The sequence below is a fragment of the Lissotriton vulgaris genome, unplaced genomic scaffold, assembly GCF_964263255.1.
Source record: "Lissotriton vulgaris unplaced genomic scaffold, aLisVul1.2 SCAFFOLD_469, whole genome shotgun sequence".
In the NCBI taxonomy this organism is placed as follows: domain Eukaryota; kingdom Metazoa; phylum Chordata; class Amphibia; order Caudata; family Salamandridae; genus Lissotriton; species Lissotriton vulgaris.
In genome coordinates, this window is record NW_028243818.1 from 171,316 (window position 1) to 197,989 (window position 26,674).

Here is a 26,674-nt window from a genome sequence, read left to right on the forward strand (position 1 = left end):
CCGAACAAATCCAATGCTTCCCAACATCGTTCGGTCGGACTCACATTGACTTCAACGGGAGCCTGTGTTCCAAACAAGAACACAGGATCCCATTGAAAAAAGGGGTGGTTGGGGAAAACCATGCACCATGTATAGGCACCCCACGGTGCCTGCCACACTGTGCATGGTTTAGCAGGGAGGTCCCATGGGTGCCCCCACTGGCCCCAAAAGGAGACCTCAGGGTGAAGAGGGGCCTGCTATAGGCCCCCAAATCAGATTCTGACAGCCGTTTCAAGTCAGGCAAACTGAATCGGTCATTCTAATCGCTCGTTCGGAAACCTTGTCCATAGAGTTGTGCGAATCTGCTTCAAATGACTCGGTCTGTCCGAATGCCATTCAGAACCGATTCGGACAGCCCGAATAGATTCCTTGCATCGTAATCAGTCGTCTGGAAAGGTGTTCGATTCAGTCAGAAACATAGGTTCGGAATCGGATTGGCCAAATCCCATTTGGAGCCTTTCCAGACAGCATCAACCCTTAGTCTGACAGACATCCGCATATTGCCACCCATGTAAAGGCCCTTGTGCAGGGTAAAGTTAAAGTGATGGTATAGTTATTTGGTAATAAAATCTTAACATCCATTAAAAAAAGACAGAAATTCACTGAAAAGGAGATACAGTGTGTCTATTATATGCACCAACAGATGTAAATTGTAACGTCATGAGCAGTGCATGATGGGGGCGCAAATTATAGTTAATTCACTAAACTATAACTGGGGATTTCAGTGTTTTTTAAAGTTTTTAAACACAAGTTCTTAAATAATTTCAACACCTGACGATAACATTCCTTTAACTTTTGCTTTTTACAGTTAATTCATGTTTTTTCGTTTATGTTTCAATCAATCAGCCTTTGTAGAGCGTGGCACTGTCGCCTCTGGGGGAATGTGGGCGCTGAGGTGCAAGGTCCCAGTCGAAAAGCCAGATCTTGAGGAAACCACAGGATGAAACATGCAGAAAAAGGCAAAAGACAGTGCCCAAAAACGAACAAGCACAAAAGGCAAAACAGAGGGCAGAAACACTAGCAGAAAAGGCACAACGGGGCAGAAAACGAGCAGAGAAGACACAAACAGAAGGCAGCAGTTAAACAGCCAGCAGAGGGTAGTGGACTGTGGGCAAACTGGAAAGGAGAACTATCGCTGGGAGAGCTAGCACAGGGACCTGCTCAATGAGGTCACGATACGGCCTCCAATAAGTAGGTACTGGGGAGGGCAAGGCACTGGGAGGCAGGAGGAGGGAAATAGCAGAAAGAGGGAAGAAACAACCAGAAAAAGGCAAAACTGAGTGCAGAAAAAGAGCAGAAAGGCAAAGCGGAGGGCAAAACTGCAAAGCAGAGTAGAATAGGGCAAATCAGAGGACATGAAAACAAGCAGAAGAGGGCAATACAGACGGCAGAAAAACAAGCGGAAAAGGCCAAGCAGAGGGCAGAGAAGCTAGCAGAAAAAAAGCAAAACAGAGGGCAGAAAAATTAGCAGGAAAGGCAAAACAGAGCAAGAAATGAGCAGAGGGGGCACAAACAGAGGGCAGCAGGTAGACAGGCAGCAGAGGGCGGTGGACTGCGGGCAAGCTGAACTGGAGAACTGTGGCAGGGGGAGCTGGTAGTATCAATGTCTAAATTCCAAACTTAATTTGAACACAACTTTAACCTTTGTTTTGTTTACAGAATTTCAGATTTTTTTAACCCTAATCTAACTTGAACATATGCCTTCCCCTTAGAGTGCAACTGACCTGTACTGTGCGTATTTTCACTTGCATGCAGCCACCGCCTGCCCTCCAGCTAGTTGTACATACCCTCCTTTATGTGTGAATTAGCCCCCTTGCCCTTGGGCTTTGACCACGTGTATCAGTAGATGTTTGCATTACCAGACCTTCACACTTGCTATTTCATTTAAGAGTTATTAATTCACCTTTATTTTAAAATAATATCCCTGTTTCACTCTCCACGTGTACCATGCAACTTGTAATTAAATAAACTTCTTAATTCACATTCTATTTGAATTTAGAAGGACTCAAAAATGCAGCAACTTTTTTAGCTTGAACCAACAGTAAATCCTCTCCCCCTACTATGCACTAGTTTCCAGGGTAAACAAATGGGATCCTGTTAGCAGCTTGTCTCCAGGTCAAAAGCGCACCGAGCATAGGTTGCTTCACAGCAATCTAAATATTTCAATGTGAGGTTGTCCTTATTTTTCTGCTGATCACTTCAAACTAGTAACAGCAAAATCCTTATTTAGTAGTACTTGATTTCCAATTACAATTATCAGACAGCAGATACTTGCTATTAACCTTTCTGTACTATTTCACAAACACCAAACAATAAGGAAGAAAGGACAATGAATCACATATTATTTTTTCCTAAAACCTCACACTGTTTATTCAAACATATATCAAAAGCCAAAGTGGCAGTGGCCCAATCAGTTTGTTCAAAAATTGAAAAACCCGAGAAATATGTCAATAAAGTCATTTCCACATGTCTTTGAGACTATGGCATGGGTCCATCTACCATACCAGCATCAACTTTGACATGCCTGGTATTTAGGGGAGAGATGGAGTGCACTTTGCAGCTGACGGGAAAGGGATCTTCGTCAGTAATCTTAAGGAATGCATCCATTTCTCGCACTACTACTAGATAAGTAATGGTTTAATACCTGAAGACCAAACCTATTCTGTATGCATCTGTACAGTACAACTAGATCTAAGGGCACGAATAACATGCATGTGTCCCCTGTCACATCATCAAGTTTGTTAAGAACATCCTTTGGTGTCTCTAATGTATGATGGCAGATTAGACACCGAGGGTCTCAAGAACATGTCCACATACTCTGAAAAATGTTCTGTAATGCTACCTATGCCGGAAATATTTGGTCTCCCAGAGTGTCTAGATTTGTGAATCTTGGGGAGAGTATAAACTAAAGGAGATCAGAGATTCACAACTTTGAGGTTTCTATGTTCTGCCTCATCCAATAATCCTATTCCAAACATATGTTATTCCAAGTGTCCTTCCAAGCATACAGTTTGTCTGAGATGTTACATGTGATCTTCAGGCATTGAACCATTACTTATCTTGTAGAATTGCGAGCTTGGTTGATCATTCTAAAATGTTGGTTGAGATGGCAGAAATAATACTAACAAATAACTTATTTTTATTTGGGAAGGAATGGTACATCAAATACAGGGAACCACTATGGGGCCCAGGTAGCGTCCTCTTATACCAACCTTTTTATGGGTTGGTTTGAGAGGGTGCATTCATGGGCCTGAGCAGCTGGAGACTGTACCAACTCAATTTTCTGTTAAAGTCATTTTAGCAACGATATTTTGATAATTTGACCGGGCACTACAGAGAGTTTGAATGCATATGTTCACTATCTTAGTGAAAATGTGTAAAAATGTGCAATCACCATGTGCTGTAATTCAGAAAAAATTACACTTTTTGGATGTGTAACTTTTTGTCAGAAATGAAAGAATTGTGGCCGGGCTGAGTCATCGATGTTTTAAAGAATGAAAAGAAAAACCTGTCTTAAAACTTCACACTTTTTTGCTCCATTGTTATTTGGAACCTGAAGAAGAATGTATTGATATTGACTACATTGAACAAGTGCACACCAGAATCGTTATAATAAAATTGTTGAACAATTGTAGCTCTCCCTTTTGTATTTATACTAGCGGGACAGAGAGCCTGTTATTTAGCCCGGTCAGGTATTTTGTTTCTGGACCATTTTTTAACCGGTTCGAAGACCAAACTTTGGTACAGCAGACTCGAAATGGAAACAGGAGGTAAAAGCTTCCTTGTCCCATGAGTATTTTTATTATTAACTGTAGGTCCCCAGACAATCTGGAAACCTGAATTTGAGGACTGCCACTCACTAATGGTCTAGATACATGTAGCTTTAGCCCTGTCAAGCCTCTGACACATTATTGTACTGCTAATGTCTTGAAAACTAGTATATGTAGTTACTATAAATCAAGCAACCACACTTCCCTGAGTAACATTTTAGTTTCCTGTCAAGTCTGCTGTAATTGCTTTCAGGATTTGTTTCTGTAGCTGAGAGAAAAGATTCATAAGGGGCTAATGCTGCTTTCTTTGACCACCCCTTTAGTTGAACCCCTCCTCGACAGCTTTTGCACAAAACTCACAATTTCCCAGATAACCTACACCTGGCAAGTGCCTATAAAACTCTGATGAAGAAATAGTGGCACATTTAAAACAGCTAAAATAGTTGACTTAAACCGCATAACACCTTCTGTGTTGATCTGTACAGTTAGCAAGACTTTTTAAGGTTTTAATATGGTTTCATGATTCATTTTCCGGTATATTGTTATGCATTGTTTTATTATTTTTTCTTTTTTGCAGGTATGAATGTCACTGTTACTTAGGGAATACAGAAGCAGAGCATTACAAATGCAGAATTGAAGGGAATATTATCAAGGGATTTATCTCTGCTTTTTGGCTTTAAAAGCCAAGAAAGCGGAGATAAAATGATCTCCCTATCAGCAACAGGGTGCTAACATGCAAATTCGCATGTTCGCACCCCTTTTCACTACGCTTCACTTTACATCTCTAATGAGATGCAAAGAGGGCGTTCCAGAGCAAAATATTAGGAGAAATGTCGCTAAGCGACATTTCTCCTATTATCAAGCTTCACGCTAACCCTGTTAGAGACAAAGAAAGCAGCGCTAACCACGGTTAGCGCTGCTTTTTTTACACCTGGTATTTTCCTGACTTATTATAAATCAAAAGAGAGAGTAAGGGTGTTTCCACAACTATGTGAGGAGGGAACTCCTGGTCCCCTATAAAGTTTACAACAACAAATGGAGGAGTACCCCCTATTGGAATCACAGAGAGAGCTCTGTTAACAGGGCTTATAGCTCTGAGAAGCACAGCGTGCCCCAACTTTACGTAGGACAAGGCATGTCCTTTTAGAAGACCCCTCACTCACCAACCTAGTTGGTGACATGCTTCATCATCGGGGTCCCACCCCGAAGGCCGAGTGCCAACAGGGTGTGCTGCGACACCTGACTACAGTGGAGCGGGTTACTTTTTTCTTTTATATATGCAATAATTATAAGGTGATGTGTGAGTTAAAAAAGAGCCAAAACTACTCACTACAAGACTTTATTCTTCAGTGCTTGGTCCCCCATAAAAACAATTGTGGCACCTATGCCTAATTAAGTAGGCTGCGGTGTCTCAGACGTGTTGTGTGTTTAAAAATAGCAAAGTGTGCTATGTGAATTATTAGAAAAGAGAAAAAAATATATGGTCTACAAGTTTCAACCTTGAAGGCAATTGTAAGGTTTTCTTCAGGACTTTTCCTCAATCTGGAAAAAACTGAGTTAGCGGTGTCGACCGACCGATTCCTCGGGCCACCTCTTTGGAACCAAGTAGGTTTTCAAACAGACGAGCAGAAGTCACAAGTGATGTGAATACTTCGCCTCTGGTCCGCGGTTGCCCATGAAGCGGTCGACACCGCTAACTCAGTTTTTTCCAGATTGAGGAAAAGACTCATCACAGTTTTTTATAAAAGGCCACAAGTTTGTGGTTCTTAAAACTTGACCGAGGGCAGTGCGCGCCTTAGCGTGTGCGTACCACCCAGGTCAAAAACCACTGGTCACACACCTAACGACCTGCGGTGGACAGTGATAGAACAAATTGACTGCCAGAACACTACCAACAACAGGATACTATTACACAAAGAACATCGTTGGATATTAAGCCTTTCTACCCACAGGACGGGATTGAATGATAATATCCAGTGGAATAGCCTGAATTAATACCTGCACAAGCACCAGTGTGAGCCCTCTAGCACCAGTGTGAGCCTCGTATACAATATGCCCTGTGTGAGCCTCGCATACAATGAGCCTCACACATATGATGACAGTCTGAGCCAGCTGATCACACCACTGTGAACACATACTTAGCACTAACACTCTTTCATGTGAGTCCCGCATATAATTTGCCCAGTGTAAAACCCTTCACACCACATCATGATAACCATAGCCATGCTGTCCACATGTCAGTGGACATACACCCAGTGCTAATTTTTTAAGTTTTTAATATTCCAATATATTTTTTTCTATGATGTTGCCATAACCATGTGCAGTTTACAGGAGACACAACACTCACTCCCACCTTATCCCTTACAAACAGCGGTAGCCTTTTTTCCCTCTTTTTTTGCGATATATACTATACAAATCTAGACATTACATTTATTTACACTCTTTGTATATAAACTGTAATTTCTACCTTTCGGAGACATTCAAGAGTCCATAGTCTCTAAAAATCTTTACGTGCAGACAACACAACATGTGCACGCGCTTTCTTCTCTTTTTACTTTATAGAAGCTACCCTTCGAGCAAGATTGCCCTCACCTAGAATCACACTGAGCGTACTTAAACCTCCACCCCGCACCAGGCACACATCGTCCTAGTTCTGATGCGGCAGAAGTAGGTACAGAGGCAGGTTTCTGACCTTGAATAAGTAAGTGGCTTCATTGCAAGGGGCCTTCCGAATCGCTGACAGAGGAGTCCATGCTCCACAAGACGCGTGAGTTTAAAGGCAATCTCTGTGTTTCTTTCTTCCTTTCGCACAGTGTGTGACAATAGGTCGGGCCCCCACAACGGAACTCATGGGGCATTTTCCAGATAATTAGGGCGCTGGACTTAAAGATAGTACGATTTACTATTCCAACACCAGTCTACGTACAGTAGGGAAGGTGTTGGATAATAAATCATACTATTCCTTAGCTTACAGCGCCCTCTAGTGCAAGTCGCTGCAATGACTTGCGTTGTAAAACCAGCGCAGTAAACCTACCGCAGTTAAACTCCAGCGTAGTAAAGGTCGTCTCCCGCCACGCTCCCTCCTCACTACGTTACTGCCGCCAAAAGAGAACGGACACCACGCTTCTAAGTCACAAGATACATTGTGCTGCAAATAAGGCTTTTAAATGTTCTCTGTTTGTATGTCAAAGAGCTCTCCAACCTCAGCACCGGAAACAACGACATCAAGACCTCTGCGACTCACTCGACTCGTTCTTCCACAGCAAGATCGCCGACATACACAACAGCTTCGGCGCACAGACCACGCACCCAACCACCGAACGGACGCCCCCCACCACCACCCTCCGCGCCTGGACCCCGGTCAGCACCGAAGACACCATCCACACGATGAACACCATCCACTCCGGATCACCAACCGACCCATGCCCCCACCACGTCTTCAACAAGGCTGACTCCGTCATCGCACCCCAACTCCGGGACATCATCAACTGCTCCTTCAACACCCCCACCTTCCCGGAGAGCTGGAAGCATGCCAAACTCAGCGCCCTCCTGAAGAAACCATCAGCAGACCCAACCGACCTCAAGAACTACCGCCCCATCTCGCTCCTCCCTTTTCCTGCCAAAGTCATCGAGAAAACCGTCAACAGACAGCTTGCCGCCTTCCTTGAGACGAAATGATCCCTCAACCACTCGCAGTCCGGCTTCCGAGCCAACCACAGCACCGAGACCGCCCTCATCGCAGCCACTGACGACATCCGAGCCCTGCTCGACAACGGGGAAACATCGGCCCTCATCCTCCTGGACCTCTCCGCAGTGTTCGATACTGTCTGCCACCGCACCCTAGTGCAGCGCCTCAGCAACATCGGAATCCAAGAGAAGGCACTAGAGTGGATCATCTCGTTCCTCGCCGGAAGAACCCAGAGAGTCCTCCTCCCCCTGTTCAGATCCAAGGCCACTGAAGTCATCTGCCGCGTACCGCAAGGGTCATCACTCAGCCCCACCCTCTTCAACGTCTACATGAGCCCCCTCGCAGCCAGCGCACGCCAACACAACCTCAACATCATCTCCTATGCCTACGACACCCAGCTGATCCTCTCCCTCCCCAACTACCCAGCCACCGCCAGAACCAACCTACACGAAGGGATGAAAGACATAGCCGAGTGGATGATGAACAGCCGCCTGAAGCTGAACTCAGACAAGACGGAAGTCCTCATCCTTGGATCATCACCCTCTGCCTGGGACAACTCCTGGTGGCCCCCTGCCCTAGGCAACGCACCCAAACCAACGGACCACGCACGCAACCTGGGCTTCATCCTGGACTCCTCCCCCCGATGACCAGACAAGTCAACGCCGTCTCATCATCATGTTTCAACATCCTTCGCATGCTCCGCAAGATCTTCTGATGGATCCGCACCGAAACCAGGAAGACGGTCACCCAGGCACTCATCACCAGCCGACTGGACTATGGAAACACCCTGTACACCGGAACCACAGCCAAACTACAGAAAAGACTCCAACCCATCCAGAACGCCTCCGCACGACTCATTCTGGACATCCCCCGACACAGCCACATCTCCGGACACCTGAGAGACCTGCACTGGCTCCCCGTCAGCAAGAGAATCACGTTCCGACTCCTCACCCACGCACACAAGGCCCTCCACGACCTGGGCCCCAGGTACCTCAACAACCTCCTGACCTTCTACGCTCCCACCCTCCAGCTACGATCAAATAGCCACTCCCTCGCCGCCGTTCCACACATCGGAAGAGCCACCATGGGAGGAAGATCCTTCTCCTACCTGGCTGCCAAGACTTGGAACTCCCTCCCAATCCACCTCCGTCTGACCCAAGACCACCTCTCCTTCAGGAAGCAACTCAAGACCTGGCTGTTCGAGCAGTAGCGGACCCCCCCCCCCCCCCCCCCCCCACCCAAGCGCCTTGAGCCCTCCGGGTGAGTAGCGCGCTATACAAATATCCTGTTTGATTGATTGATTGATTTTATGTTTGTCTGTTAGAGGAAACCATCCTCTACCACATACCGCACCTTAGCGTGTGTGCCGTTAGCGTGTGTGCCACATAGATAGTCTATAACATACCACTTTTTTAGACCACCACTTTAACACCCATTCACATAAGGTCCTGATGAAAGCCAGACAAGTAAAGAGAGCATGGCTGAAACATGTTGACCAGTAAGGATATCGGAGTTACTAAAGACCTTCCCTGATATCTGCATCTCGTTTTTAGCCACTGCCTAGGGCCCAGGCATTAAAATACTCTCCTTTTTGTTACTTGGGACCTTCTGGGCAGTTTTTTTATTCACCTTCACTGCAAACTCACTGCACAAAACCTGTCCACTGTATCCAAGCGTCAAAGCACACCCCAGGTTCATTCGGTGCCTTGGGTGGGACCCAATGATGAAGCATGTCACCAACTAGGTTGATGAGTCAGGGTCTTCTAAAAACACAATTGTGTTTCCCCTGTACAAGCATACACTAGGAGCACCAATATTATAGCTAGTTCTCCTTTATTTACACATGTATACGCTGGGAAGTGAACTGGCTTCAGTATCTCTCCTCTCTCTCCCACTTGATACTTGTCAAGTTATACTTATGCCAATGACCTATAACTGGTGAAGTTCAGGTTTTTTTGTTTTAATTATTAGAAGACCTACATGTTACTCCACTGTCACCTTTGTTTTATTCAGTGAATAGATATATATGAGAGAGAGATAGAAATAGAGAAATGCTAACAAAGCAAGAAAGATTTTGAGTTACAGAATATCTTAAACGACAAATATATTCCCACTGTAAAAACTGCCTCCTTTGGCAGTGCTTATGACCTATAACTAATTTTGCTAACTTCCATATCGTTTGTTATAGACACTACCAGCAAAAGTGTCACAGCTTCTCGATGCATTTTAAGAGATTATAGTCCATTAGAGGCACAGTTCTTTGCAGACTAACAGGTAAGGGCACAAAGAAGACAGCACTTTGATCTCTTGATCGTTACGGTCGCAAATGACTCATACTGTTCATTTTCTTCTTTGAGATATAGCACAGGCGAAACTGGCAGAAATGGCCATTCGAAGATTATCAGACCTTCAGGAAACGATACATGGCTCTGAGCTGGAAGCCAAGGGTACAGCAATGTCAACTAAAAATGGACTTCAATACGACTTAATCCGAGTTTGGTCTGAACTGGCTTACTTTCAGTTCAGCAAATGTGCGTCAACTGGGATGAAAAAAAATCAGACATGCCATAGTAGAAAAGATTTACTGTGTGTCTAGGTGGATGATAAAAGTTGGGCACAATGCAAGTGTGCTAGTTATCTGTGATTTCCCCCTCTCTTACAGGCCTTTGAGTACAAATTGGCATACACCACCGAACTGAAAAAAGAGGTGGGTGTTACGTTACTCATGTAATTGAGTGGTGGCTTGAAAGGGGTGGGGCGCCTCTTGTATGCTTTTAACATGTGGGAGCGTTTCGGATTGGGTGATCAGTTTATATCACTATATTGGGAGGCATTTATTTAAAATGTTAATAAATGCTTCTCAATATAGTGATATTAACTGATGTCCTGAAGTGAAATGCTCCTGCAGGTTAAAAGCATACAAGAGACTAGGGGGCATATTTACAACAGAATTGGTTAACGCCGCGATCCGACATTCTGAAAATGCAGGGTTGTGCCGTATTTACAATAATTCATTGCACCCCTGCATTTCCCCTAGTGCAGGTGTTAAATGTAGCTGCTTAGCACCAACACAGGCACCCGTGCACCATAGGGAATTGTTCATGTGCAGGAAGGTGTCCCTTCCTGCACATGAACAATCGTTAATGGCGATTTGTATCTTCTATGTGTGCTGCAGAATACAGCACATATAAAAGTTGCAACTCAACATCATTTAATGATTGTTTATGTGCAGGAAGGGACACCTTCCTGCACATGAACAATCACTAATGGTGATTTTCTCTTTGCAGCACACATAGAAACAGCAAAAAGTGTATTGTTTCTCCAAGTTGCGCCAGTTTATGGCCAGGGGCCTCATTTATGAGAAATGACGCATTGCTGCGTGAAAGCAGCAATGCGTCACTTCTCAGTGCGCACTCCTTGTGACATTCCTAATGCGTCATATTTATAATATGACGCATCATGTCGCAAGGAGTTACAGATACGTCAGTATTTCTGACGTATCTGTAAGCGCAAAAGTGACGCATTGCTGGAGTGTGTCACAAAAGTGACGCAATTCCAGCAATGCGTCCTTTCACATGGGGCAAGCCCCATGTGAAAGGGCCTGCGTCAGTCTTACGCCTGATGTGAGGCAGGCACAAGATTTTGATGCAACGGCGTCCTAAAAGTGACGCAGTGAAATCTACGACCCTTCCTTGCGTCAATACGCCCCCCTGGCATACATTATACCTGGCGCAGGTATAATGTGGCGCAGGGGTTTACAAAGTGACGCATCTACCTAGATGCATCACTTTGTAAATATGGCGCAACAAGGCACATTTTTTACGCCACTGGTGCATCATAAAAAGTGACGCACCGGTGGGGTAAAAGTGACGCACTGCCTCATAAATGAGGCCCCTGGTTTTTCATGGCATTATTTTTGGTGCAGCCACATATTTACGCCAGCCTTTTAAATAGGGCCAGCATCAAATAGGAATGGGTGATGCGGCAGAATGCCCACAGCTACACCCATTGCCCTCCCCTTTTACGTTAAATGTTGTGTGAAAGGGGCATTATTTACAAAGTGGAGTTAATAAGGCAAAGAGGTTATCGCCACCAGAACATTAAAAAAAATGAAGTTCTGGTGGTGCTAAACCCTTATAAATATGCCCATAGGGCACTGTGAAATATGTGAGTTCTGGACACATCCTGAACTCACATATTTAAAAGTGCCTCAGTCTCTTGTATGCTTTTAACCTGCAGGAGCATTTCACTTTAGTACTCAGGTTATACCACTATATTCAGAGGCATTTAATATAACTGTTAAAGTGATGTACTTTAGTGAATCTTTACTGCACACCAAAAGCATACAAGAGACTAGGGAACTGTTAAATATGTCACTTTAGGATGCACACATCCTAAACTCACATATGTAAAAGTGCTCTAGTTTAATGTAAGCTTTTAACCTGCAGGAGCGTTTCACTTTACTACATAAAACAAAAAAAAACAAAAAAAAATTTAATCTGTATTTGTAAAGCGCGAACTACTCACTCTTACGGGTTTGAAGGCACTGGGGGCCATCGCGGAAATTAATTGAGCTATTGCTTAGAGTCACATGGTGCTGAGCTGGGCTGCTGCCGATCAAACCGCGAACCCTGTGCTCCGAAGTCAGCTGCCCTGGCCGCTGCACCACACCTCTCCACTACATCAGTTTATATCATTATATTGAGAGGCATGTATAAACAGTTTTAATAAATGCCTCTCAATATAGTGATATAATCTGATGCACTAAAGTAAAACACCCTGCACGATAAAAAATATACAAAGGGAACACTTTTAAATACATGAATTCCAGATGTGTGCTTTGTTGTGCCAGTCTGTGTTTTTGTAAATGTTTTCAAAAACAGTAAAAACGAGCCACAGGCTGGCAGGCATGATGGAAGGCCTCCATCCCCCGTCCCACTAACCTGGCAAAATCCTGCTCTGGAACATGCACTGCGGCCCACAACTGGGTGTGCTGCTCCTGCTCAAGTCCAGGATGGGAGGCTTGAGAGTGCCATGCGTGCCCTCTTGGCCTGCTATACAAAAGCATGAATGTGGCTCGAAGTCACAGAGTCTCATGACTCTGTGACCTCGAGTCACATGCCTGAAAACCTTTACATGCTGCAAGCAACACTCTTCACAGGTGACGAGTTTGCAGAGAGTGTTGCTTGCAGCCTCTGAAAGTGATTGCCAAGCAGTTTTGGGAATACAGGGCTTATGCTCTAGTCGCTGGGGACTGCTTGTAAATATGACGCTGCTGGCGTCATAAATGGGAGGTCTCTTCAGACCCCAAACATTGCAGGTCAGAGCTGGCATCAATCCAGGCCTTAGCCTGAAAAGGGATTTACAAAAAACAATTAAAATGCTGAGGGACACAAGCTCACTAGAGATTGTGTCTCACTCGAAAGTGCCTGGCTGCCTGACTCTCATCGAGAGGCAGCCAGGCACTTAAGCAGCCCCGACAGGCTGCAAGCTCCCACTTAATTAAACAAGCATTTGCAATGCAATAGGTCTCGCATTTGCGAGAGTTTAAGCTGTTAGCATTATAAATTACAAAGCCTTTCATCTATGTAAATAAAAGGCAATGACATTTACATTGCCAATAGCTCCAACTTGCGCAAATGCGAGAGTTATTGCATTGCAAATGCTTGTTTGTTGATGTTAAAAAATCTTTGCATAGGTCGATATAACACTTTTGAGCTTTGGGTACTTTGCTAAGCTGCAATGCCTTAGGAGAGCTGTGAATAAATATTAGTTTTACTATAATATAGGTCGCATGCGTCCTTGTTGAACACGTAAAAGATTTACCATGCAGAAAACAGGATTTATGTAATTCTCAGCCTATTAAGTTAGGTTGCAAAAAAGCAATAAGCGTGAATCACACCGCGTGTTTGGCTCAGGTGGGCTCTAGTAGCATGGAAATGACCCACTGTTGGGAGAAAAAACATTCAGACGGTGAAGTGAACCAGGGTAAAAATCTCGAAGTACGTTAAGTGTGAAAACTGGGAATTTTGCAAAAGTGTGTGGCCGAAATAACCCTTTGCACATCCATATTTGTAATTTTGCAGCACCCTTCTGAAAAGCACCAAGTAGAAAGAGAGGCGGGCCTGGCCGTCCTGTAGGCATTATTGTTCGCTCACTGAGCTGTCTCAGTGCCCACACCGCTGTCACCAGGGATCCGAAACTGTTGAGAGAAAGCGAAAAGCGCTAAACAAAAATGAACTAAAAATAATATAAGTAAAATGAAATGCCCGAAATGAGCTCAGCCAAGGAGGTCTCCAAATGAAGAGAAAGTTAACAGTGGTGCCCAGAGGCCAGAGCCATGGCGTCCGAATACTCTGAAGCAGTCTGAGAATGAAGATGCACAGAAGACAGCGACACAAACAGTTGTGCGCAGCGTTATCTCCAGCAGAGAAAGAGCTAGTGTGGTAACTCAGCAGCGTGATGTAGTGCTTCGATGACCGACTAGGACCCTGAAGCTCACACGGGCTAGCCTGAGTGTCGCAAGGTATGATGCCGCACCTGTAGAACATCCCACATGGAAAACCTATGTCACAGTTAACGCTCACACACGTTAAGGATGAAGGACACAATACGGCCCTCCTGGCAGAGCGCCATCCTAGGGTTATTTTCTGACCCTCAAGCCATGGTGCTTATATTGAGGCCAGGGAGGGTCTTCTGAGCCCTCTCCTCCCATGGTGACCCCGAGTTGGACAAACCTGGAAATACAGACAGCAGTCTGCCCAAGAACCAGAAGAGCCAAGAGGCCAAGGAATTATCCAGCAATGCAGTATACAAAATATAAGTGTTCTTTAAATACCCCTCACACACCAACAGGCCCCTTGGTGTCATGCTTCATCATTGGGGTCTTCGCACCCCTCTACGGGATGCGGCGTGCTACAACCTACATGTACTCGGGAGCACTATTTGTTCAGACTATATGAGGTGTGTGTGAGGGTGTTTGTGATATTGAGTGAATAGTGGGGTTTGAAGTGATTCAAAGTGATGGGTAAAAAGTACTTGGCTTGTGGGGTAGACTAACAAAAATGTTTAATGGGCCCCCGGGCTGGCACTATTAAAATGATGTGTTGCGAGGCTCTTATGTAATATAATGTACATCACCTCATGGGTGCGTCAAAATGTTTCGGAGTGGTACTCCTTCTTCAGGACGGGGTGCACAAATCCCCACCTTACTCACGTGTTTTTAACAAAATCTGTAGTTTACAGAAAAGTGAATGAATAAATAAAGGCTAATGTGTACCTAAATCAATATTTTTCTAGGAGGTATCTGCGATTATCAAACATATTCTCATAATATGATGTGCCTCATGAGCCTTTGAATGTGGGGGGTTTGTCGAGCCACTTTGCATCGATTGCAAGGAGAAAGTCACAAACCCCCCATGTTCAAAGGCTCATGAGGCACATCATATTATGAGAATATGTTTGCTAATCGCAGATACCTCCTAGAAAAATATTGATTTAGGTACACATTAGCCTTTATGTATTCAATCACTTTTCTGTAAACTACAGATTTTGTTAAAAACACGTGAGTAAGGTGGGGATTTGTGCACTACGTCCTGAAGAAGGAGTACCACTCCGAAACATGTTCACGCACCCATGAGGAGATGTACATTATATTACATAAGAACCTCGCAACACATCATTTCAATAGTGCCAGCCCATTAAAAAAAAAATGTGGTCTACCCCACGAGCCAGGTACTTTTTAACCATCACTTTTAATCACTTCAAACCCCACTACTCACTCAATATCACAAACACCCTCACACACACCTCACATAGTCTGAACAAATAGTGCTCCCGCGTAGACGTAGGTTGTAGCACGCCGCATCCCGTAGAGGAGTGCGAAGACCCCAATGATGAAGCATGACACCAAGGGGCCTGTTGGTGTGTGAGGGGTATTTAAAGAACACTTTGTGCTCCCCACCTTTGTAGGGACCACCCATACCCCTCAGTGGATTCCATTTGTTTATATATACCTGACTAGGGAGAACGAATCCACAGTTTCTCTTTCTCTCCCCTCTTTGTTATTTTCCTACAAAAGTAACATAACATATAGACATTGCTATGAAGTTAATTGTAATAGAATAGGGTGGGGGTCATGGGGATATAGGGGGAATCTGCTGGGCTCAGGCAGAGTGGAGCATGAATGTGGGAAGTGTCGTGGGACTCTTGACGCAGACATCAGCTGAAGTGATGTCTTTTAATAAATGCAAATGCACAGTGAGATATGGAAATGTTTGATCAGCTGATTCGGTAAATCACCTTCTGCGATTCGTGTATATCTCGTTCTTGCAAAGTGGCCATACAACTTATGCTAAGGGGTTTAAAGCTCCAGATCTCTTACAAAATCAAAAAAAAAACAAGGCAGGAGCGGATTTCTTGTGACCCGCACAAAAGTGTGGTGTTACTGTTTGCAGCTGTTTGTCCTACTCTATGCGCCTGAATGCGGTCCTCTGGCAGTTGTGTGCAAGCAGCATCTACGATACCTCAAGGAGCCAAACTGTTTTCCTAAAGATGGAAAAAAAATAGGGAAACACTAAAAATCGAAAGAGCTTGCTTTCTGTAACAAGCTGGCTCAGTGGAGCCGACAGGAGGAGGGAAAGTGAAAGTGCGTGATGCGCGCGCTGCCAGCCTCCGATGACAGGAGATGTGAATGCGTACGGAGTGCACATCTCCTGTCCGTACACGTGCATATCTCCTGTCCGTACACGTGCACATCTCCTGTCAGTACATGTGCACATCTCATGTCTGCGCGTGCCACCTCCTGTCTCCCTTCCAGCACCAAAGCGGCAGCAATAATCTCTCTTGTGAAACAGCGCATGCGCTGCGTTCGCACCCGAGACCTAAACAAAAACGTATGTGGATGGCAATATCTCTTTGCAATTACCATCTACATAAGGAAAAAAGGTTGTGGGCGGTGCCCTGGTGCCCTCTAGTGGCAGCCGCTCCTGGCGTAATTCAGTGTAGCATTATCTGGCAGAATTACCTACACAATCTGTGAGATTATGTTTGAATTACGCAAGAAGAGTAATTCTGCATTTAGCGCTATTTAGTGCAAAAATGACCCCTTCAAGGCTGAAATTAATATGAGAATCGTTTTGCAGGAAGAAATAGGACATAGAGCTAAATCCAAAAGAACACAAATAGCGAGCAGCTGCTCGCACTTGCAGATTGTGCTTTTGGGGTAGGATTTTGACTGAATTTTCCACCGACATTTAGCTTTATTTTCTTCGCACAAAATGCATCCTTGCATCCAAAATGGACACAAAGATGCATTAAGAAACAGCACTAAATGCAGCAGAACACAAATAGCAAGCACGAGCAGATGCTTAAAAATGTACTCATTCATGGTTAGGATGGTACTCCGATGCCATTGTGTCTAATACACAATGCCTCAAACACACACATGGTGATGGAGTAATGCTTGCAAATAATTTAACCAGTGGCAATGGCTCCAGGAGGAATTTCAACCCATCGTTTGTTTGGTCACCATGCCACTGCTCTGTCAATAGTCTCACAATTTAAATAGGTCACTAATGTAATCTTGCGCATATTGAATGCTCCGCTCTGCCGTCTCTTGCCTCCAGAACCCGACCTCCTCCTTGGGAGGTTCGAGGTGGCTGCCCGCTCCTGCGCCTGTGCCTGCTGCCCGCTCCAACTGGGACCAGACTGCCTCGAATCACCGTAACCTTTTTCAGCCGTTTTTCTCTTAATTTTTTCCCTGTTGTGCCACTGTTATTGTGCCCATCTGTGTCATGCTCTAATTCCACAACCGTTTTTATTTTCTCGTGCTTGCCTGTTTGTTTTGCCTTTTGCCGCTGCTGCCCCTGTGGTTCCTCCCCCTGGAATTCCCCTGTTCCTGTCTCCGAGCCTCTCCTCCCTCCCACCTCCCCTACTTAATATCGGCCGCTGCACTGTCGCGCCGCTGGTGCACCAAAGGCAAGCCCATTTGCACACGTACGCAACTCGACCACGGCCAGCGGCACGAACCCTGGACCTCCCACTACCCATTGCTACAACACCACCACCTTCCTCGCACTCAACCCTGGAAGACTTAGAGAATGCCAACAGGCCTGGCAGATCACGACCCATGGCCAGCTCTCCTGCCTCCACTGCCACCAGACCCTCACCGCCACCACGGCCTCCAATACTGGCGACCCCAACACCAGCGACACCCTAAAATGCATCCTCCTCAACGTACGCTCTGTGCACAAACACGCCATGAAAATCTGGAACCTACTCGACTCTCTCTCGCCCGACATCGCCTTCTTCACAGAGACCTGGACCAACGCATCCTATGCCCCGACATCAGCACCACCATCCTAGACGGATACAAGATCCAGAGGAAAGACCGTCCCAACCACCCTGGAGGGGGTCTCGCCATCACCCACAAGAGCACCCTCCGCCTCACCAAATCCAGCGAAACCATCCCCTCCGCCGAACACCTGCACTTCCACATCCAGACCACCCCCAAAGCCACACTCTGAGGAACCCTCGTCTACAGACCCCCGGCCCCCGAACACCCTTTGCCACCACCATCACCGACTTCATCGCACCCCACACCATCACCTCAACAAACAACATACTCATTGAAGACCTAAACTTCCACCTGGACAACCCCAGCGACCCCAACTCCACTATCCTTTGTGACAACCTTGCCAGCATTGGACTTTAACAACTCGTCAACACACCGACCCACAGAGCAGGACACACCCTCGACCCCATCTTCGCGGCAGGAAACGGCGTCACTTCAGCCACATACGCAGCCGCCATGGACCAACCACCACTGCGTACACTTCGCCATCAACAAACCCAAGGCACCCAAATCAGCTCCACCCACCACGAAGGACGAGCAACTTAACTCCACCCTCAACCGAGACAACCACACCTGGGCACCCGACGCAAACGACGCAGCCAGAGAACTCCAACTGCGTAGATGAGCTCACCCCGTTACGCAACCCCGACAGACAACGCCCCAGGAATGCCGCCTGGTTTACCATCACTCTCCAGGAAGCCAGATGCACCTCCAGACGCCTGGATAAGAACTGGAGAAAAACCAAGACAACAGAAAACCACACCAGACCAAACCAGATCAGAGCCACCAAGAGGAACTTCATCCACAAAATCCTGACCAACTCCACCAACTCCAAGGAACTTTTCTGTGTCATTCAAGAATTAATTCAAGAATTCACCAACCCGCGCAGCAAAGCCACAGACATCACCCCATCTCAAGACCTCTGCGACAAGCTTGGAACCTATTTCCACCTCAAGATCAAAAACCTTAATGACAACTTCATTGACCATCCACCGGGTGCCACGGACAGCCCCGCCCCCCAGAAACACCAGCCAGCCCACCATCTCCAACTGGACACCAATAACGGCCGAAAACACCCACTTGACCATGAAAAGCAGGCACTCTGGGGCCCCCACCGACCCCTGCCCCCTCACATCTACCACAGAGCCACGGCCGCCATCACGCCTGAACTACAACGCACCATCAACACCACCCTCAAAAGAGGCAGCTTTCCAGATGACTGGTAGCACGCAGAAGTCAGACCCCTGCTCAGGAAGCCCACAGCTGACCCCACCGACCTCAAGAACTAGCAGCCCATCTTGCTCCTCCCCTTCGCAGCCAAAGTTGCAGAGAAAAGAGTAAACAGGAAACTGACACAATTCATTGAAAAGAACACTGTCCTCGACCCACCCCAATCCGGATTCCAAAGCACCAACAGCACAAAGTCAGCCGGACTCGCCGTCACAGAAGGCATCCGCACCCTCCTGGACCAAGGCCACTCTGCATCCCTCATCCTACTCAACCTATCAGCAGCCTTTAACACTGTCTCCCACCACACACTAGTCGCCCGACTACACGATGCAGGCATACAAAGAACAGCCCTGGACTGGATCCGATCATTCCTCACCGGAAGAAGCCAAAGGATCAGACTCCCACCCTTCCTCTCCGATCCCACGAAAATCAACTGCATCAGCATCGTACTCGACTCATCACTCACCATGAACCAACAGGTCAACGCCGGTACCTTCAGCTGCTTCAACACCCTCTGCATCCTCTGCAAGACCTTCAAGTGGATCTCCCCTGGGTTAAGGAAGACAGTCACCTACGCACTCATCACCAACAGACTGGACTATGGAAACGCACTCTACGCCGGCATCAACAAGTCCCTACTCCGCAAACTCCAGACAATACAGAACACCGCCACCAGACGCATCCTCGGCATCCCCTGACACAAACACAAACACATCAGCCAACACCTACCAAGTCGCCACTGGCTCCCTGTGGAGAAGAGTCACTTTCAAAATCCTCACTCACGCCTACAAATGCCTACACAACAAGAGACCCAAATACCTCAACGACAGAATCAACTTCCACGTACCCAAAAGAAACCTCTGATCTTCCAACCTCGCACTGGCCGAAACCCCGCACATCCACAGAGCCAGAGCAGGTGGACGATCATTCTCTCACATTGCAGCCAAGACCTGGAACGAGCTACCAGCAGACATCAGATGTGCCCCCTCCCTGAACACCTTCAGGAAGACCCTCAAGACCTGGCTCTTCGGCTAAACAGATCTGCGGACCCCCCCTCTCAGTGCCTTGAGACCCTCCGCATGAGTAGCATGCTTACAATTCCCTGATTAATTGATTGATTGATTTTCTCAATGTGAAAATATCTGTTGTAGTTTTACTCTTAGATTTGAAAATTATTTTTCAAATCTTTAAGTAGGGCTGATATGTAGGACCCACAGGTCCTGGTGAATGCACACATGGAAAAAGAGTGCAGCATCATGTTGACCCCAAGTTGCAGGGGTGTGAGCTGTTTGAATTTTTAATCTTTAGAAGCAAGCTGTGTTAGTTAGACTGGCCTTTCGTACAGTCTGGCACTGCCAGACAGGCCAGCTTTTAAGGGCCAGTGTGTGGCGTTTTGTTTTCGCTTCAGTGAGCCTCAGAGGAACCAGAAAAAAAACAACCCACATAATGGCTCTTTCAAGCTAGTCCATTTGACAGGGCCAGACTGCCAGAATGCCAGTCCAACTCTGAAAGCAAGTGAAAAATGAATGCAACACTTTGACTCAAACACAACTGTAGATGTCCAGATTCCCTGTCCCAATCTTTTTACACTTGGTTCCTACCACAGGGTTAACCTTCTAAGAGCTTACTAATATAAGGCAGTAACACCAGTATTTCACTACACATAGACAATGTTCCAGGAGCTAGTGTAAAGGGTAGCAGCACAAAACTATAAGTATTTTTGAGCTGTTGATAAGGTATCAGTGATGACACTGTAAGGAATACAAACATGGCTTGCTTGAGTCCCTTTTGTGGCTTTTGAATACCTTTGTTAATGTTCTGGGATGTTTGACATACCAGGTGGTAAACACTGTAGTGCCATCCTATGATTGTACTGCAACATTAAAGGATGGTTGCTTTGTGATCTTGTAATCTTCAAAGGTGCCACCAAATTAGTGTTAAGCTACATGGGCTCAATTTTACTTTAGAGAGGTTGGTTATGTCTTTTTACTTCACGTTCCTGGGACTATGTAAACATCTCATTTAAAAATATTCCAATTAAATTGCAATAATCTCTCCTGTCCTACAGTAACACAAGGGGGATCTGCCCATGGTGTCAGATGTAAAGGTGCTACGTGGGCAGGTTTTTCCAGCTTTACTTTTCAAACAGGATGTTAGACTATTACTATCAATTCAAGATGGTCTTTCAAGACATTTACAGATGTGCTGAGATGTCCATTTTCCTCACAAGCAAAAATCTAAATATGACAATTATGGGTAGTCAGCGGTAGCAGCTACCACCCATGGTAGCCTTGGCACTCCCATATCACTCTGATCTTAGGTTTCTTGCAGGCAGTGGCAAGAACAGGAAGTAAACAGAGCACCCAGACCATTTTTTACTGACCATGGTCTCCATATCGTGCCTTCTCCTGGCCCATCAAAAGTAAATACGTTGCTCCTGAAGGGGCTATGAATGTGGCAGGAGTGCTAACAAAAGATTTAATTGATGGTGAAAGGGTCTTGGTCAGCATTTCTCCATCCTTTCTTGCCACTCCCACTAATTTCAGGCATTTCAGTGAATTAGTGTCCATTGGTATTTTCACCTCAACAACAACACTATGATGTTAGTACCCAACAAAGTATAATAGACAGTTTTTTCTTCTAATGCTATTGCCACACTTTACCCAGAACGGTATAGTTGACAGTGGAAATACAGTATAGTTTGTCTATGAGTAAATACTGGGGTCAGAATTCACTTGGTACAAGCCTCTCAGGGTAAAACTGCCTGGATGCTACCACCAGGACTGAAATAAATCACAGGATAAAAAGGTAGATGCTCATCAACTACAACAAAATGGCATGTGGTCCTAAACTCTCCTTGTCACTTTCACAATTCATGATCGAATGGGATTTGAATCTTAGTCGTATCTACAAAAGCATACTTTCCACTTACTCTGTTTGTGTCAAGATGTAGCCATATTGGTCAGTGTCTGAAGATTTAACTTCCAGCAGAAGTTCACCACCCATGCTCTGCTGAGGTTCTTCGTGGGCTCCTCCATCCTCCTTCATGGTCTCCTGCACCCACTGCTGGAGATTATTCAGCTCTTTGGAGCCAGGATCAGAGCCTGTTTTTTTCTTGGCTGTCAGTTCCCTGCTGAATGTCTGACTCTTAACTTTTTCTATACCAACATCTCGTCCTTCATCGTCTTCCTCTGATGACGAGTAGTATGAATCCTCTGGTTTCATGAACTCCCCATTATAGGGCCTTTCAGGCAAAATCTCTTCTGTTAGAGGCGCTTCTGTTGCTGCATGTTCATTTAAGAAGTCTATCAATTGTGGATCAACACCTTTCATCTGTAACAAAAATAAATTCATTATCAAGTTACATAAAACTCTAAGGGCCTGTTTCATATTTCAAAGTTCATGGTACTTTTTCACTAGTGTGGCGGATATTGCATCAGCCGTATTTCAAGCGACATAGCATATTTTTCACATGTAATATGGCGAATGGGATATCCATCACGTTTCTGATGAAGTATCCTATCCTGTCCACCAAATTATATATAAGGCCCTACGTTTGTAAAAGCAGCATATATCTACTGTGTTTGCCACCACGGTCAATTAACCCAAATGTACGACATAGTAAACACACCAAAGTATTTCAAAATCAGCACTATGAAGGACATGGGTTGTGTAGCCAAAGCACAACAATGTATCTTTTGAAAACACCAATCAAAAGAGCACAGCAATGGATGCCTGCGGGAATGACGTGGCAAGGTCTCCCGTGTAGACACACAGAAGGTTGCTGTTGGCTAGGTGATTTGGTGGGATTAAAGGGGATAGGACTAGGGTGGAGGAAGGAGTAGTCCTCTTTCATTCTTCCTGAGCATCTGGTGGCCATTAAAGGTTCAGGCTAGAGGCAATGTATTTGGCATAAAGGGCGGGCATTTTGATTGGGAGCAGTTATGTTTTTGTGAATGGATACAGTCACTTGTTTACTTCTTAGAGATTCTAATATGCATGTTGAAATATGATTTATTTGCAGGGAGTACAACATGGAGACCAATATGAAAAGAAATATACTAAGGTAGGGTGTAGGTGATCAAGCCAGGGCATTTTCTGTTGATAGAGGTTGGGGGTCAAATTTGATAGCTGTTTATTGGGTGATGGGCCTCTATTATTAGGACATAATTTATACTGGATCTTTGTTTCATGAAATCCCCATGTTTCAAGTTTTTTATCTTTGAAGTCGTTTTTCAAATTGTATTTCTTTGCATCTGATTTGCTTGGTTAATGTGAATTTTAGAGTCATCCTAACTCACAAGCACAAAACATAAACAACACTGATAAGTATGCACTAGGCTTACTTTTTCCTGCCCTGCCTTTAGCTTACATTCTATTTAAATGGTTAATCTGACTCGATTTTTAAATCCTTACCTTATAACTGGAATGTACTGTTCATGTACAGCTTTCCAGGTGTTTCATGAGTAATATGCATGGTATAACTCTGCTTAGGTGAAATCCAGCTCAATTTGCCATTGCAATTACATTTTTCTCCATAGGGAAACAATTTTCCCTATGGAAAAAGCATTCCCTTGCACTCCATCAAAGTCTGGGTGTGATAATAATAATGTTACTTTATTTGATTTGTAAAAATCATAAAAGGGTGGATCTTACCACCATGCGATGAACATCAACATCTTTGAATCAACGTAAAAACAACATAAAATGGCACAATAGAATGACTCAGATCATTAGCTACATTGCACAAATATGCAACAAAATGTAAAAGTAGTATTAAAAAACACACAGGTATGCCTCTTTGAAGGAGTTACTGTCTCATTAAAACATCTAGACCAACAAATGAATACTGTGGCAGAGGATACAATGTGCTTAGGGGATTGTATTTAACTAAGTGTAACTGTCACATGGTCAGACTGATAAAGTGCATTTACAGGGAGAATGGGGAGGAAAATGTCTATTAAGAAAATAAGAGAGAGTCCAGGACCGGCCGCGGCGAGACCATGAAGCCCAGATCATCTTTCATTGCTGTATTTTTTCTAGCTCTTGGGCAGCGAAAGCCAGGAATTTTATCGTTTTGCAGGAAAGTTGTATCGAAGACCCGCTAAGGCATTTTATCACCGCCGCCCTACAGGTCCTGAATTGAGCTTCTCTTAAGTGTGATTTCAACAAGGTCTTCCTTAAGTTTAGTAATGTCGGGCAAATACATAGTAGGTGCAGTAGCGACTCATCACCCTTCTCGCAAAGGCGGTAGTCTGAAGTTGGCCAGGTCCGTAGCCATCTGGGGGTAAGGTCTTTACTCATGAAACAACCCAGCATCAGGAGGCTTAGTTTCCTCTTGTTGTGGTCCCTAAAACATTCTTGCAAGTAAGGTTGTTGCTTCAGTTGGTTATATGTTGGCATCACAATCCAAGCGTGGCTTTTGCCAGCCACTGAGCCTTTGTCCATTTGCAACGATGCGTGTTTAACAGCTATCTTGGTGATCTGTTTAAAAGCGTTGTAAGACATTGGTGAAAGCCAAGCTTCTTCCAGATTTAGTGATAGAAGCGCTTGCCTAAGAGACTTATATGTGGAGTTGGAGTGCCTAGCCTGTTTTTTTACTTCTTCCCAGCAGAGGTGGGCAAGTGTGTTTTCTTCGGCATCCCTCATACGCCAATAGTATTTGGCCAGGGCCCCTTGTCTTGCCGGAATCTGATTTGTTAACCCGTATTCCAGACGTATTAAAGCTTGTGAAATATGTTGCGAAATCGAGAAGAGGTTTTTGAACAATCTTGATTGGGCAAGATTTAGCATTGTAGAGTCCGTGGTAGCCATCAATTCCGAACCATATGTGAGCCAGGGCAGAAATTTTGCTGCTACGACCTTTAGCACGTGACCCATTGAGCTTCCACTTAAATGTTTTTGTACTGTTTTGAAAGAAAATTGAAGTTGTTTGGCTTTTGATTTCTCGAGGTCTAACTGGTATTTGTACTTTAGATGATGGTCTAGTAGTATCCCCAAGTATTTGTATTTATCTACCTGGGTTAAGGGGCAAGAATTTAACCTCCAAACAAATTTAGGTCGTTTTTTTCGGGAGCTGGAGAAACATAGAATGTTTGATTTTTTGAGATTTATTGTTAGTTGTGCATTGGAAATGTACAGCGCAAGTTTAGAAATCAACCGTTGTAAGCCACGCGGAGTTTGTGAGAGGATCACAATGTCGTCTGCGTATTGCAGACTCGCTATGGGTGTTTGTCCTACTTTCGGTGGATCTCCCTGGGTTGTGCGTAATTCTCGCTCTAGGTCAGCGGTGTATATGTTAAATAGGCTAGGGGCCAAAACGCATCCTTGCTTTAGCCCGTTGAGTGTTTGAAATTTTTTTGTTAGGCATCGTCCATCTCCTTTTTTTATTTGAACCCAGGTATGCGAATATAAATTTATGATTGCTCCCAGTAAATTAGGAGTAGCACCCCAAGCTTTTATTTTTGCCCAAAGTTTAGATCTTGGCACTTTGTCGAAAGCCGCTTTCAAGTCTAAAAAACATGTATATAGAGTGGTGGAGTTATCAATTGCCTTTTTCGCAAGGAGAGTTAACGCTGATAGATTTGTTAGGGTGCCCATACCGGCCCGGAAGCCTGTTTGTGTCAATGAAATTAAGTTTTTACTGTCGACCCAAGACTCCAGGTCTGCCAATAGATTGGGTGCAGAAATCTTGGCCTCAACATCGATTAGGGCTATCAACCTATAGTTGTTGGGGTCTGAGCGAGTACCTGATTTAAAAATTGGTTGTAGAATACTGCCCCTCCAAGAGTCTGGAATGTTCCCTGTCCTTAGGCTGTTACAGAACAAGTGGGATAGGTGACTAGCCCAAAATGTAGGGTCTTGCCTGAAAAGAGCGTTGGGTAGGCCATTTGGTCCGGGGGCCCCATCTGCTCTCAGATGGTTTATAGTCCTTAAAACCTGCTTTGATGTAATATGACACAATTCTCCTATGTGGTCCGAAAAAGGTGGCTTGATGGAGGGTTTCCCCGCTTCTACCTTTGTTCTCAGACTTGGGGTTGAATAAACTCTATTGGGGTTGCGGATGAGTTATCAGCAGATGTTTTTTTAGTGAAGTTGTATGTTAAATCAATATGTTCGCCCCAAATCTGGTCTGTCATGTCCGAGTTGAACTGACGATGTTTGCCATTTAGCATAAAATTAATTTTGGCCCAGAAATCTTTAGAGTTCCGCTGTTTGCTAGCGTGGAGTATGGTGCACTCCAGTTTTTCCTTATACTTTTGCCTGGCAGCTTTGGTCTCACGTTTTAGCTCCTTTTTTAAATATTCTATTGTTATAAGAGTTTGTTGTGATAGTTGGGGATCCTTTTTTCGTGCAGACCTCAGATATGAATTGAGTTGCTTTTTTAATAATCGCAATTTTGGCGTGTACCATTTCCCTCCTCCATTTCTTGTTATTTTGTGTCCTCTGTGCTCGATTTTGTATTTTTTATTGATGTTAACTACAAAGGACTCCCAGGTCGTTACTATGTCTTTTAGTTCTTCTGATGGTGAAAGCAGTGAACGACAAGTCTACATTAAATTTGAAATGTTGTCTTGATTCCAATTTAATCTT

The 26,674-nt window shown here is 44.9% G+C and overlaps 1 protein-coding gene across 1 annotated transcript in view; it reads right to left on the reverse strand.

Moving 5' to 3' along the window:
* LOC147668224 (receptor-type tyrosine-protein phosphatase N2-like) overlaps nt 1-26,674 on the reverse strand; it is a 945,343-nt gene that overhangs the window by 79,963 nt on the left and 838,706 nt on the right. Inside the window, exon 10 of the mRNA XM_086948690.1 lies at nt 22,014-22,414. Within this exon, the coding sequence (XP_086804816.1) occupies nt 22,014-22,414 (401 nt within the window). The remainder of the gene's footprint in view (nt 1-22,013; nt 22,415-26,674) is intronic.